Raw genomic sequence first — 12,606 nt, 5'->3', positions numbered from 1 at the left:
ACAGACGCCAGTCTTTGGGGTTGGGGGGCAACATTGGGGTCCTTGGAGGCCAAGGGACAGTGGTCTCAGGAGGACAGCGCCCGTTCCTCGAATTGGTGGGAGTTGGCGGATGTTTGGCAAGCGATAACTGTTCTTTTAGGTTCCCCTCCAGGAGGCGAATCTGTTGGTTTGTACCGACAGTCAGGTGGCTCGCTGTTACTTGGCCAGGGGTGGACCCGGTGCGCTTCTCTGAATCTGCTAGCTTCCATGGTTTGTGCCTGGGCGGAGTCTCACCTATTGGCATTGAGGGCTGTTGACATTCAGGGTCACCTGAACTTTCATGCGGGCAGCTTGAGCCACAATCTTCCATCCTCAGTTCAGTTCCATCTGTCTGTTCTCGGACCTTTGTCTTCAATTTGGGACGCCCTGGATCGACCTGTTTGCTTCCCTGTACAAGTCTCTTCTCCCTCGGTTCTGTTCCGAGCTGATTTGTCCTCAAGCATGGGCAGTGGACGTCCTCTCAATTCCTTGGTCCCTGGGCCATCTGCATGCTTTCCCGCCAATTCCCCTCCTCCTAAGGGTGCTGCAGAAGATTCGGGTGGAGAAGGTGTCGGTGCTCTTGATTGCTCCTTTTTGGCCTCGCCGCCTTTGATTCCCGCGGTTGATGTGGCTGGCTGGGGGCGTGTTTGTCCGGCTTCCCGTAATCCCGTCTCCTCTTCAGTTCCCACTTCTATCTTTGCCTCGTTTTCGTCAGTTAAATCTGACAGCCTGGCTCTTGAATGTTTGACTTTGGAGTCTTTGGGTTGTTCTTGCTTGGTGGCCTGTGGTGATATCCAGCATTCCCATAGGCCTTCTACCCTTAAGAGCTATAGTAAGCATTGGGGTCTCTTTGTCAACTGGAGCTCTTCTCATGGCGTGGATCCTGTGGTTGGTGATTCGGCCTCTATTCTTGAGTTTCTTTGGGATGGGTTTTTGAAAGAGCTTTCCCCTTCTAGTTTATCGGCTCAGTGGGCAGCGGTTTGGGCATGTAGGGGCCCAGGTGCCACCTTGGAGTGTATTGCTCCTTTGATGAGTTGGCTCCTGTTGGGTTTTTCGGCTTTGTCGTCTGGTCACTCCTGTGATTGTGCCCTCTTGGGACCGACTGTTCTTAGGTCTCTGCAGTTGCCCCCTTTTGAACCTATGCTGGTGGCAGATTTGTTGTGGTTGACTGCTAAAATTCCTTTTCTGTTGGTCATCACCTCTGCTAGGTGGTTGGGTGAGTTGGGTGCTTTGTTTGTTTCTTTTCCTTATTTGCAGTTCTTGCAGGACAGGGTGGTTTTGAGGCATGACCCGGCCTCTATCCGTAAAGTTTCCTCTCAGTTCTATTTGCAGCAGCAGGTGCCTATTCCTGATTTTGCTGGGGAGGCGGATGCGCTTGTTCCTTCTACCTTGGATGTTTGCAGAGCCCTTCAGGTTTACCTCCAGCGTACCCAGGGTTTTCGTGTGTCTCCTGCCCTGTGTGTCTCCTGTGATGGGGTGGCCAAGGAGAAGATGGTGTCTACTCTCACCATCAGTCGGTGGATGCGTTTGGCGGTTTGCCAGTCCTATAAGTCTGGGTTTGCCTCCTCTGACTCAGGTTCAGTGGTGTTCGACGTCTTCTGTGTCCGCTTCCTGAGCTGAGGCGCTGGGGTTTCTGTCCAGGAGATTTGTAGGGCGGCTACCTGGCAGTCCCATCATACTTTTGTCTGGCATTATCGCCTTGATGTCTTGCATGCCTCTGTGGACAATTTCACTGTCAGCGTTATGAACGTTGCTGTGTCTTAATCATTTGTTTGATTAAATATTTTGTACTTTTGCATGGATCCTTGGTGTCATGCGTTTTTCCTTTGTTTTTCTGCTTGTGAGGTCCTCACTTGTGTAAGGACTGGGACGAGGAGGACTTATGAGAGGGTAATGTTTTGTTACTTACCGGTAATCTTCATTACCCCGATTATGGTCCTCCTCATCCCAGTCCTGTTCCCTCCCTCCCGCCCTCCTGCTGTGTTTGTGTCTGGACTTGTTGATAACAGGCATGGCGGTGGGTGGGTGGGGTTTATATAATAAAGATAAAAGAAACACTAGCGTTGTAGACTAGCCTGTCGGGAGGCAGGATTGCTTCACTCGTGTAAGGACTGGGGCGAGGATGACCTTAATCGGGGTAATGAAGATTACCGGTAAGTAACAAAACATTACACAAGGGTAGGAAAAGGGAGGAAATGTGCTCCAGCAGGGCTTTATTTAAGCCACTGTGCCACACTGTTAGGGACTTATGCAAATGAGTTCTTCGATGTAGCTGTCTGCAGTGTTTTCCCCTGCGGATTAACACGAATGAGAAATTAGGTTGAAAATGATCCAGAGTAAGGCCAGCCTTTAGGTTGTGTTACCCTCGACAGTTTTAGAGGGAGGTCTGGACGAGTCTGTATGAAACCAGTGCACTGGGAAGCCCTGCGGTGGGAGTGGGTGCACCGAGCTACTCCATTCTGCGGTTCTAAAAATCACCAGTGTCATTGGAAAAAATTAGTAATTTTACGGGCAGGCCGAATAGAGATGAATTTTCTGTTTCAAACTCTCCAACACTGCCCGGTGGAAAAATATTGCTACCTGCCCTGTTGGTAATTTATGTGATCAGAAGCTAATGGCTCCAAGTGCCTTTAGTTTTTTATTTCTCTGACATTCTAGAAAAGTGAATGCCTTCAGCAAACCAGCACAAAAAAGTGGGAGTCTTTTTGTATAAAGATCGCTCACTGGAAAAACCAACTGTCAGCTCTGTATAACTTTAAGAGAAATTTGGCACCTAAGTTAATCCCTTACCATTTTCACAGATAAAGGTCCCAGTCACTAGTATTGAGGTGACCGGAATGTCACATGCTGGCCAAAATCTCCACATACAATTCCTGAAAATTATGAGTTAAACCCCACGGAATGTGCAACATCTATGTGGACCCGGAATTACAGGGTGGAATTCTGCATGGAACTCTCCATACCGTGGGGTTTATTACAGACACTTACCATGTGCTTTGCACAGGTGGTAAATGTCTGCAGGAATACTGTGCAGGACAGGCGGAGGAAGCTGAATGTGAGAGAGGAAAAGGAAAAGTGTTACCTGGCAGGAGAGAGCATCCTGGCACCTCAGCAACCTTACTCCGAGCTCTCTGGATAACGGCAGGCTTTATTTATGCTTTCCTGAACCACAGTAGGCTTCACATATCTCCCCCTAAGATACTTGAGGTTACCCAATTAGTTCAGCAAATCCCCAGTATGCTCCACATACGCTCTCTGAGCCTGGCAGATTTCCTGCGGCTTCCCCTATGTTTCATCAGGCTTGGCAGATTGAACAGATCACAAGCAGGCTTCCCACAGATTCCTCTGAGCCCCAATAAGCTTCCCATCAGTTCTCCCTAATGTTCATCAGGCTTTCCATAGTTTTCCCTGAACTCTAAGGATTTTCTTCAAAGTTTCTGGCAACCTCAGCAGGCTTCTCATAAGTAATCATGAGACCTCATAAGGCTTCCCATAGATACCCTTGAGTCCAGGCAGGCCTCCCTTGGTTAACCTTATCCCCAACAGGCTTCTTAAAACACTCTTCTGAGCACCAGCAGGCTTGCCATAGTTTTCCCTAAGTCAGAGGTGGCCTGAGTCCCATCAGACTTCCTAAAAGGTCCTCCTGAACCACCAGCTGGGTTCTCAATGGGAAGTATCTATTTTACTATTCACTCCACATCACTTTTCTAACACTAAAAGTCACTTACTTGTCCCACCAAATTTCATCCATCATCTCTCACAGCTTGTCATTAGTCTCCCAGAGTATCACACATTTTAGGTCTAGCCCAGAGACCGCTTCAGGTAGTAGAGCTGCTAGGCTTTAAATTAATGCCTCAAGTGAAGGCAGATCCAAAAGTGCATCATAGTGATTCAAGGCATAGGTGGTATCCGATCACGAAAAGAGGGAAGAATTTTAGACCAATCCCTCCACCTTCACCAGAAGTTATATGAAACAGAACCCTACACCACTCCAGATCACAGAATACCTATGGACCATTAGGTTGAGTGAACCATCCCACGAGCAGAGAGAACCTAGACTGTCCCAGTGGAAAGGAAGAAGTTAAAAAGGCAGTAAGCCCTTAAGATCTCAAAAGCACCAGTCTCATGGGTTCATGCTCTCTTTTTACAATGTTTACTGATCGAAAACCCTCGACCTGATGACAAAGCTCATCAGTTCATTTACCTCAATAGCTGGAGTGGCGGGAGCCAAAATTTCCATCATATTGAAAGCAGGAAACTACAGGGAGGAATGTGGTTGCATAGGCCAGTCTTAGTCCTCAATTTGGTAGTGAAAATCTTTAGAGTTTTGGTTAAATAGCCATAGCTGATGGACCTGGGCCAATCAGGATTCCTGGAGGGTATGTAAATTCGCAACAACACCAAAAAGGTAGCCCACCTAATGCATGCAGCTCCTCGACTCAAGAGAATGACTGTGGTCCTAACCAAAGACGCTGAAAAAGCATGCAATAGGGTGGAGGGAAGGCTCCTTAGTAGGCTTGGGCGATGAACTTCGCTCCGTTCGTGGAGTTTTCTGCACTCCGCAGAGCTCGCGGTGTGCAGAAAACTCCGCTTCATGATGTGCAACAGGGTTTTTTCCCCGCTCGCGATCGCGAATGGTAAGTTTGCCAGCGCGAGCTGCCGCTCCGGTGGAATTTCTACCCGAGCAACAGGAACACCAGCACAAACTCAGTTCGCACTGCACTCCGCTGCTCGCGGAACTTTGCAGAGTTTTTTTGTAACTTTGCGGAGTTCCGCGTAGCAAAACTCCACGAACTACACCCAGGGTTACTCCTTAGGGAAGTACTTCCTTGCAGTGCTTTTTGGATAACATTCACCAAAATGATCTGGACAAAGTACAAGCACCAACTGTGAATGTCTGGTTGGTCGGTCAGGACTCTGAAGCAATATAGACAAGCAGGGGGATGGAGCAGGGGTATGCGCTGCCTCCTATGCTCCTCACCCTCTGTATAGAGTCATGAGGTCAAAAGGTCCATGACAGAGGTGGGGTAAGCTCTGAGTCGATCAAGCTAACACTCTTTGCTGATGATGTCCTAGTGTTGGTGATGGACTCGAGTATTTCCTTTCCGGCACTGACGCCTGATGGTGGGGCTAGACATCTTTCATGCAATCTCAGTTTATAAAGTCAACATGGCAAAACCAGAGGTACTTAACCTCAGGGCATCCAGCACCTTACACAGTCTGAAAAGGTCAAATTAATCAGGGGATAGTTATTATTTTCCGCAGTAAAAATGTATCTTCGGCAAACTACCCTTCTTGCTACAGTCAATGAAAGGTGAGTTGCAGTGCTGGTATATAATATAATATAATATACACTTGTTATGGTTGAGTAGGGTAGCATTGATTAAGATGACTATCTTGCTGAGGGCTCTGGCACAGTTCAATGCTTTCCCCATATCAGTCTCACTGATGCTCCTAGAACACCTGCAGAAAGCAAGTTTCAAATCCATAGGAGGGGGAACGAAGGTAGGGAGTAGACAGACCCTGATGGCTGCTGAATGGGGAGTCTTGGGGCTCCTTGATCTAACCACATACTACAGAGCTTCTCGGTTATGCTAAATGTGGTAGAAGTCGAGAGAGGAAACTAAAAACGATATTAGACTATGTGCTGATTAGACACTCCTTATAGAAGCTGCCATGGATTAGGGCAAAATAATACAGACAGTGAGAGGAGCCACAGAGAAATGCAGGGTGGCATGGAATACAGACACAGGTGTCTAACTTCATTCCGGACATCGCTTGTCAATCTTGAATGGGAGAGTCCAGGATTTCTTTCAGTATGCAGTTTGCACACATCTACTGAACCATGCCAGAGTTCTAAGATGCCAGAGTAGGAATACAAAAACGGTTTTAGGATGGAAACTTGTGCATGCACATGTTTGAGCACACTCATGTAGCCACCTTGAAATGGTTTTTACTGAACTATAACAAAACTCATTGCAAGATGGCAGCTGGGGTGTGCTGTTGCTTGCTTATGCATGTCTGCTATCTTGTAATAATGTTTTGCTACACTTTGACAGAAACTTTTCAAGATGCCTACACATGCGTCCACACACATGCATTAAGTATGCCAAAGAAAGTTTTCAATTCACACCAAAATACATTATATTTTTATATTGTGTGATCCAATTTGTATTTGACACTAACAGTATTAACTAGTGTTAGAAGCTATCAATTTAGGAGGCTTATGCCAAACACTGAGAAGTGAAACGTGTGAGGAACAGTTTTGAGGAGAGATCTACTCGCCCCTTGTTGACAGTGTTCCATAAACATAATGTATCCTTTTTTACTATATCGCCCTGTGCATTTTTTTCTTCTAATTTCCATAGGATGAAGAAGAAGACCCCGTAACGGAGGTAAAAGGAAAACTATTCATGCCATTCCATTCCCTAACATTTATTATCTACTTAATTTTACTACTTTTACCTTCATCTCTTGACTGTATCGAATTTCCTAGCATAATTGCATGTCTGTCAGTTGCAATGTGTTTCTCATCATCAATTTGGAATTTGAATCCTTTCCACACTAACTCCATGTAGCACACTAATGTTAATTATTGTGCCGTTATATTTTCTTATAATATTCCTCTGTAGTTTTAGCACCTACATAATGAGGAAGATTAGCACTAATAGCAAAAAAGGTTTGCAAATCAGCGATTCACAGTGCAGACCTGTACATTACTTGTAGGGCAGTTGTACTACACAGTGCTGTACAGCCAACCAGTCCTAGTGCCGTCCTGCACTTCAATCAATCCGTAGATTTGTATAGCGCTTTTTGTCACCCGTGATGGTATCCAGGCGCTGACAGGGTCCAGTTGATTAGCCGAAAAGCCAGGTCTTAAGGGACTTTCGGAACTTGGAAAGTAATGGGGAGGTCTGTAGATGAAAAGGTAGTTAGTTCCATGTCTTCGCTGCTAGGTAGGAGATGGAGCGACCTCTGCATCGGCTACATCAGATGCGGGGTGAGGGTTAGAGAAAGGGACGCGTAGCGGAGGTGTCTGGTGGACTGATGGAAGTTTAGGTGGTGGTTTAAGTAGGCGGGTCCGTAGTTGTGTAGGGCATTGTATGCACGGGTCAGGAGCTTGACTGGCATCTTTTCTGTACAGGGAGCCAGTGGAGTTCCCCGAGGTACGGGTGATACAGGTTCACCTAGAGAGATCCAGGATTAGTCTGGCTGCGGCGTTCTGTATGGCCGTAGTCGTCGGAGGACATGAGCTGCGATCACTGCATAGAGAGCATTGCTGTAGTTCAGTCAGCTGGAGATGAAGGCCTGGGTGATAGCCATTCGAATATCTTATGAAGCATGCGCAGAATGAAGAAGCTGGAGGAGGAGATGGAGTTGACCTGAGTCGTCATGGTTAGCTTATTGTCCAGAGTGAGGCCTAGGTTCTATCCAATCGGGAGAGTTGTATCAGCCACACTGCAGGTGCATTAGATGACATTTTATCACAAAAAATATCGAAAGAAGGGTCCGTCCACTTCTTGCTATCAACCTGTCAATTTGAAATTCTGAAGGATCTATGATGGAACTTATACCACCTTCTTGTATCAAGTGCTGTGCTACCTGATATTTATGAATAAAGTGATTGTTTTGAGCTGCTGTACTGGTGCTTTTCCTATTTTTAATGCCATATGAGCGATCCCCATTTCCTAAGTCTGATGCTCTATAGTCCTACATGTGGCTTACCTGATCAAGGTGCCTCTGTCACCAAAACACGAGTAGAGTGTATGAATAATGCACAACAATTCAAGCCACATTTTTTGTGGTCAGCAATTTTGTGACACTAAAATTTATTTTGAGATATAATGCTCACCCATGATCTTGGATTATTGTTACCCGGATTTGTGACAAAAAAGTCAGATCTACTCATTAGAGGCATAACATTGTGATGTTGTATTGTTGTGTGCATGTGTGACTGCATGGAGATGTGATTGTTGTCTGATACATATGAGACAGTAATTCTATATTTTGTATATTATGTATTGATTTTTAAATAGATGTTGTCAAACCAATAATAAAGTGATTGATCTTTTTTATAGTGTATAGTTTCTCAGGGGTGTTGTATTCACAATAGGTTCTTAGTATGGTCAGTAGGGGTAGGAGTAGGTGCGAGTTCTGAGGGCCACCAGGATACGTCCCATAGGTAGCTTTTGTTCCCAAAAATCAATATCTCTGTCTTGACTGAGTCTGTCATGCAATTGTGGAAGTTGGTCTTGGTGGTGTCTTTGGCGAGGGAGAGGATGAGCTGTGTGTTGTCGGTGTATGATATGATGTTGAGTCCGTGGATTTTGGCGTTGCTGGCCAGAAGGGTCATACAAAGGGTTTAAGAGGGTGGGGCTGAGCGAGAATCCTTGGGGTACTCCACAGATTATTTCCTTGGGTTCGGAGGTGAAGGGAGGAAGGTGGACTTTTTGTGTTCTCCTAGTGAGGAAAAAGGCAGTCCATCTGAGAGCAGTTCCTTGGATGTCTATGTTGTGCAGCCTTGTAATGAGTGTGTGGTGGGAGACCGTATCGAAGGCTGACAAAAGGTTTAGGAGGATCAGAGCTGCAGTCTCTCCTCAGTTGAGTAGGGCTTGAATTTCGCTGGTAGCAGTGATGAGGGCTGTTTCGGTGCTGTGGTTGCTGCGGAATCCAGATTGGGAGGAGTCAAGTAGAAGGTTCCATTCCAGAAGTGAGGAGAGATATTGGTTGATGGCTTTTTCTAATACTTTGGCCGGGAGCAGGGAGTTTAGTCGGTAGTTGTTGAGTTCGCTGGGGTCTGCAGATGGTTTCTTTAGTAGTGCACTAACTTCTGCATGTTTCGAGTCCTCGGGGAAGGTGGCTGTGGCAATTTAGGTGTTGAACAAGGTGGTGCGTATGTGGCTGATTCTGGCTTCACCTAGGTTGAAGATGTGGTGAGGGCATGGGTCAGTTGGGGACCCTGAGTGAAATACTTCATGATGGAGGCGGTGTCCTGTGTGGCGAGCGGGATCCATATGGTTAGTTGGCTGTCTGGGGTGGTAGCAGGGTCATTGTGTTGCTTGAAGTCGGTGGCCTTGGGCTGGGTTTTGAAGTTTCTGTAGATGTTGGCAATCTTGTCACAGAAGAAGTTTGCAAGGTTGGCGCAGAGTTCCTGTGAGGGGATAATATTGTTTGTTGCAGCTTAGGAAATGGAGAATTCTTTGACGATGTTGAAGAGTTCTTTGCTGTTATTGGAGATGGTTCAATGTGTGAGGCTACGGCCTTTTTTTCTCCGATTCTCTCAACTGTTTGTGGTAGAGGTTGAGCGCTGTTTGGATGTGGTCTTGTCGAATGTGTCCTTGCTGGTGTGCCATGACTTTTCCATTTGTTTCCAGTGGTTCTGAGGTCTTCAGCTTGCCAACTAGCCTGCTTGGTGGAGCTTCTGTGAGTGCTGTTGCCGATGGAAGCGACGCTGTCATGCAGTTGGTGATCCAATTGTTAAAGTTTCTGACGTACTGGTCGAGGTTGTTGGAGGAGCTGGGTAGGGTGGTGTTGAGCCCATTGATCCATGTGTCCTTTGAAATTTTGCTCCAACTTTGGTGAGGGTTGTTGGGCAGACTGGAGGAAGAGGTCTGTGAGCTGGTGATCTTGAAGTGGATGATGGAGTGGTTGGTCCAGGTGAGTTCTGTGGTGTGGCTGTACCTGATGCGCTCGCTGGCGGTGAATATCGACCTGTGGTGTACGTGGTGTTGTGGACGATTTGAGTGAGTTCGATGTTGTTCATTCTGTAGCGAAGGTTGGTAGTATTGATATCATTGTGTTAGTCAAGATAGAAGTTGAGGTTGCTGCGGAAAATGTAGTTGTTGGAGTCCATGGCAATGGGAACGATGAAGTCGCCGATAAAGTTGCTTAAGGCTGGACATGGTCATGGAGAACAGTAGGCGAGGCTGCTCTGATGGTGGTTTTGTTGTCTGTTTGCAGTCAGAAGTTGATGTGGCTGAGGTCTCAGTGAAGAAGAGAGTGTTGGGTGTAATGGTGGAGATGAGGTCCCAAATCTCGGTGGGATATTTGCATAGTGAGTGTGTGTTTAGAAGGGCGCATGTGAATTAATGTTTTTGTTCAGGGGTTGTGTTCGGGGTGGGGCTGGTCAGTGGGCTGGTGTGTGTGCTGTGGCAATGGGTGCAGGTGAATGGCCCTACCTTGGGTCGGCGCGGTGGCAGTGTTGTGGCGTCGAGGGAGTAGAGCTCGGCTATGGTATACCTGCGGGTGGCGGGAGGGCCATGGGTCTTGGCGCTGGCCGCTGCCTAGGCACAGACCGGTGCAGATGGGCTTGCCCTTGGTGCACCCTTGGCGTGGTGCGGAGGACTGCGGTCTGCAAAAAGTAGGTCCAGGGTGGGCAGCATTTCTGTTGGTGGGAAGAATGGTGAGCGGGAAAACCCAGGCGGGAAAACCCCAGCAGCGGCAGCGCCACTGAATCAGGCTGGAAAAAGCAGGGACTGGAGGCCACAGGCTAGTGGCAGGCTGGGTGTCCATGTGTCTACACTTCCATATCTTCATTTTAACTATACAGTGATAAATATTGAAGTAGAATCAATACCCAATGCTTAATAACGGTATCAAACCCATATTTTGGCAGAGTTGCTCAGTTTTATTTTGACATCTGAGTGTCTGGGCCTGGCGCAACATTACCAACCTTATATGCCCCTCCCTAAACTTAGAAACTAATCTGTAGTTACATTTGCATCTTTTTGTGAGTCAGTTGTAATGTGCAAACATATGATGCAAGCTGCTTAAAAGGAAATTACAAATGTTAACTTGCAGAGAAAACATTTCTGACTCACAGTTGGAACAAAACCTGCAACATTGGTTTAAGAACAGCCATGTAGCAGTACAGACTTGGTCTGTGTGTCAAATGTAAAAGTGAAGCTTTTTGAATTTTAAATGACAAATTTACTCTTTTGTAAGTCACTTGTAAAAGTGCATTTAAACGTTATGTGCAACTGCTTAGAGTTAGACTCTCAAATGTATTTTATTGATTCATTCATCCTTTAAACAGAAATGTTGTGGAGAAACTAGTATATGAGTAGTTAATACAAACCAGTGAGAATTTGTATTGAAAGTAAAGAACACTGTGATTGAGTATAGGTAGTGAAGCCAGAAATATATGTGTTTGTAAAATATAAAGGTAGGAAAGAGACTAAAGCATAATGATAGAAATGCACCTTGTTAGAAATGGGATTTTTGGTAGGCTAGGGCATGTGCCAAAGCCGGGCAGAAACCACCCTCGAGTCCAAATAAGGGAGTTACACTCCTAAAATAACCCCTGCTCACCCCCTTGGTAGCTTGGCACGAGCAGTCAGGCTTATCTTAGAGGCAGTGTGTAAAGCATTTGCACCTAACCATCAGTAATACAGTGTAAGCACTAAAAATGGGCACTACACCAGTTTTGAAAAATATCCAATATTTTAATATACTTAAGACAAGACCAAAAATGATAAAAGATCTACAATACAGTACTTACAAATCTTCAGTTATCAAAATATGCTTGAAAAACAGTTCCTTGATGTCGATAGCTCCGTCTGGGGCGATCACAGCGTCGTGAACAAACAAATCCAAACAGTTTGGGCTGACCGCGGTGTCGCGGGCCAGCTACGGTGCGGGATGAGAGCGGTGCGTCGTGTAACTTTACGAGCAGTGCCCTTGCACCACGGTGCAAGCAGCGGTGTAGATTTTGGCGTGGAGCTTCGTCGTCTGGGATACCAAGGCGTCGTCGTGTAGCGAGGCGGTGCGGTGCCCACAGGTCGTGGTGCGAGCAGCGGCTCGATGGCGGCGTCAGCAGGCGTCGTCGGTGAGACCAGGGTTGCGTTGCGGCGGTGCCCTCTGTGGTGCCTTCAGGACACGGAGTCGGCAGCGGCGTCTTAGACGTCGTTGGATGGCTTTTCTTCTGTTGCAGCACAAAACACACAGTCCCCAGTGCTGAGGGCAGAAACCTTTGCTGTTCCTGAGACTTCTTGAACAAGGGGCAAGCTCTACCTCAAGCCCTTGGAGAAACTCACAAAGTAGATTGCAGAGAGTTCAGTCCAGTCCTTCCACTGCCCAAGACAGAAGCAGCCACTGCAGGCCAACGCAGCAAAGCACACAGCAAGGTGGTAGTTCCTCCTCACAGCTTCTCCGGCTCTTCTTCTTGGCAGTCTTCTTGGTCCAAAAGCGTTCTAAAGTTCAGGGGTCTGGGCCCCAGTATTTATATCCCAAAATCCTTTGATCTTTTAGGCAGAGAGTGTCTGTGCCCAGCCAGAACCAGTTCTGCCTTTTCTGGTGTGACTTCCTGGCAGGAGGTGGAGACAACATGGTCAGAGGCAGACCAGGCCCATTGAGGTGCAAGGAAATCTCCTCCCCCTTCCCCAATTGCAGCCCAGGTCTATTCAGCCCTTTCCTGACCCACCTAGACTATCTGGAGCCACTAAATACTCTTATTAGCCCACTAAAAAGTAACCCGATCCCGAAAGATTGGTGGTAGCGTACCTGGAGCTAAAAATGGAGTGTATGCATTCAAATTAGAAATCTTAAACTTCCGCCGAACCTGTTTCCACACCTTATATGGTGCTCTCA

General features: G+C 46.8%; 1 protein-coding gene across 5 annotated transcripts in view; it reads left to right on the top strand.

Annotated features, from left to right (window-relative positions):
* The window catches only part of SH3BGR (SH3 domain binding glutamate rich protein), a 403,616-nt gene that overhangs the window by 369,026 nt on the left and 21,984 nt on the right, over positions 1-12,606 (top strand). For 3 of the 5 annotated variants that reach the window (XM_085621246.1, XM_085621244.1, XM_085621242.1), the window contains one exon: positions 6,387-6,413. The exons of the other annotated variants lie outside the window; for them this stretch is intronic. In XM_085621246.1, the coding sequence (XP_085477372.1) occupies positions 6,387-6,413 (27 nt within the window). The remainder of the gene's footprint in view (positions 1-6,386; positions 6,414-12,606) is intronic. 5 annotated transcript variants of the gene reach the window in all.

The sequence above is a fragment of the Triturus cristatus genome, chromosome 8 (genome assembly GCF_964204655.1).
Source record: "Triturus cristatus chromosome 8, aTriCri1.1, whole genome shotgun sequence".
NCBI lineage: Eukaryota > Metazoa > Chordata > Amphibia > Caudata > Salamandridae > Triturus > Triturus cristatus.
The sequence above is the reverse complement of the archived record's forward strand: the minus strand, read 5'-3'. Positions and strand labels throughout refer to the sequence as shown.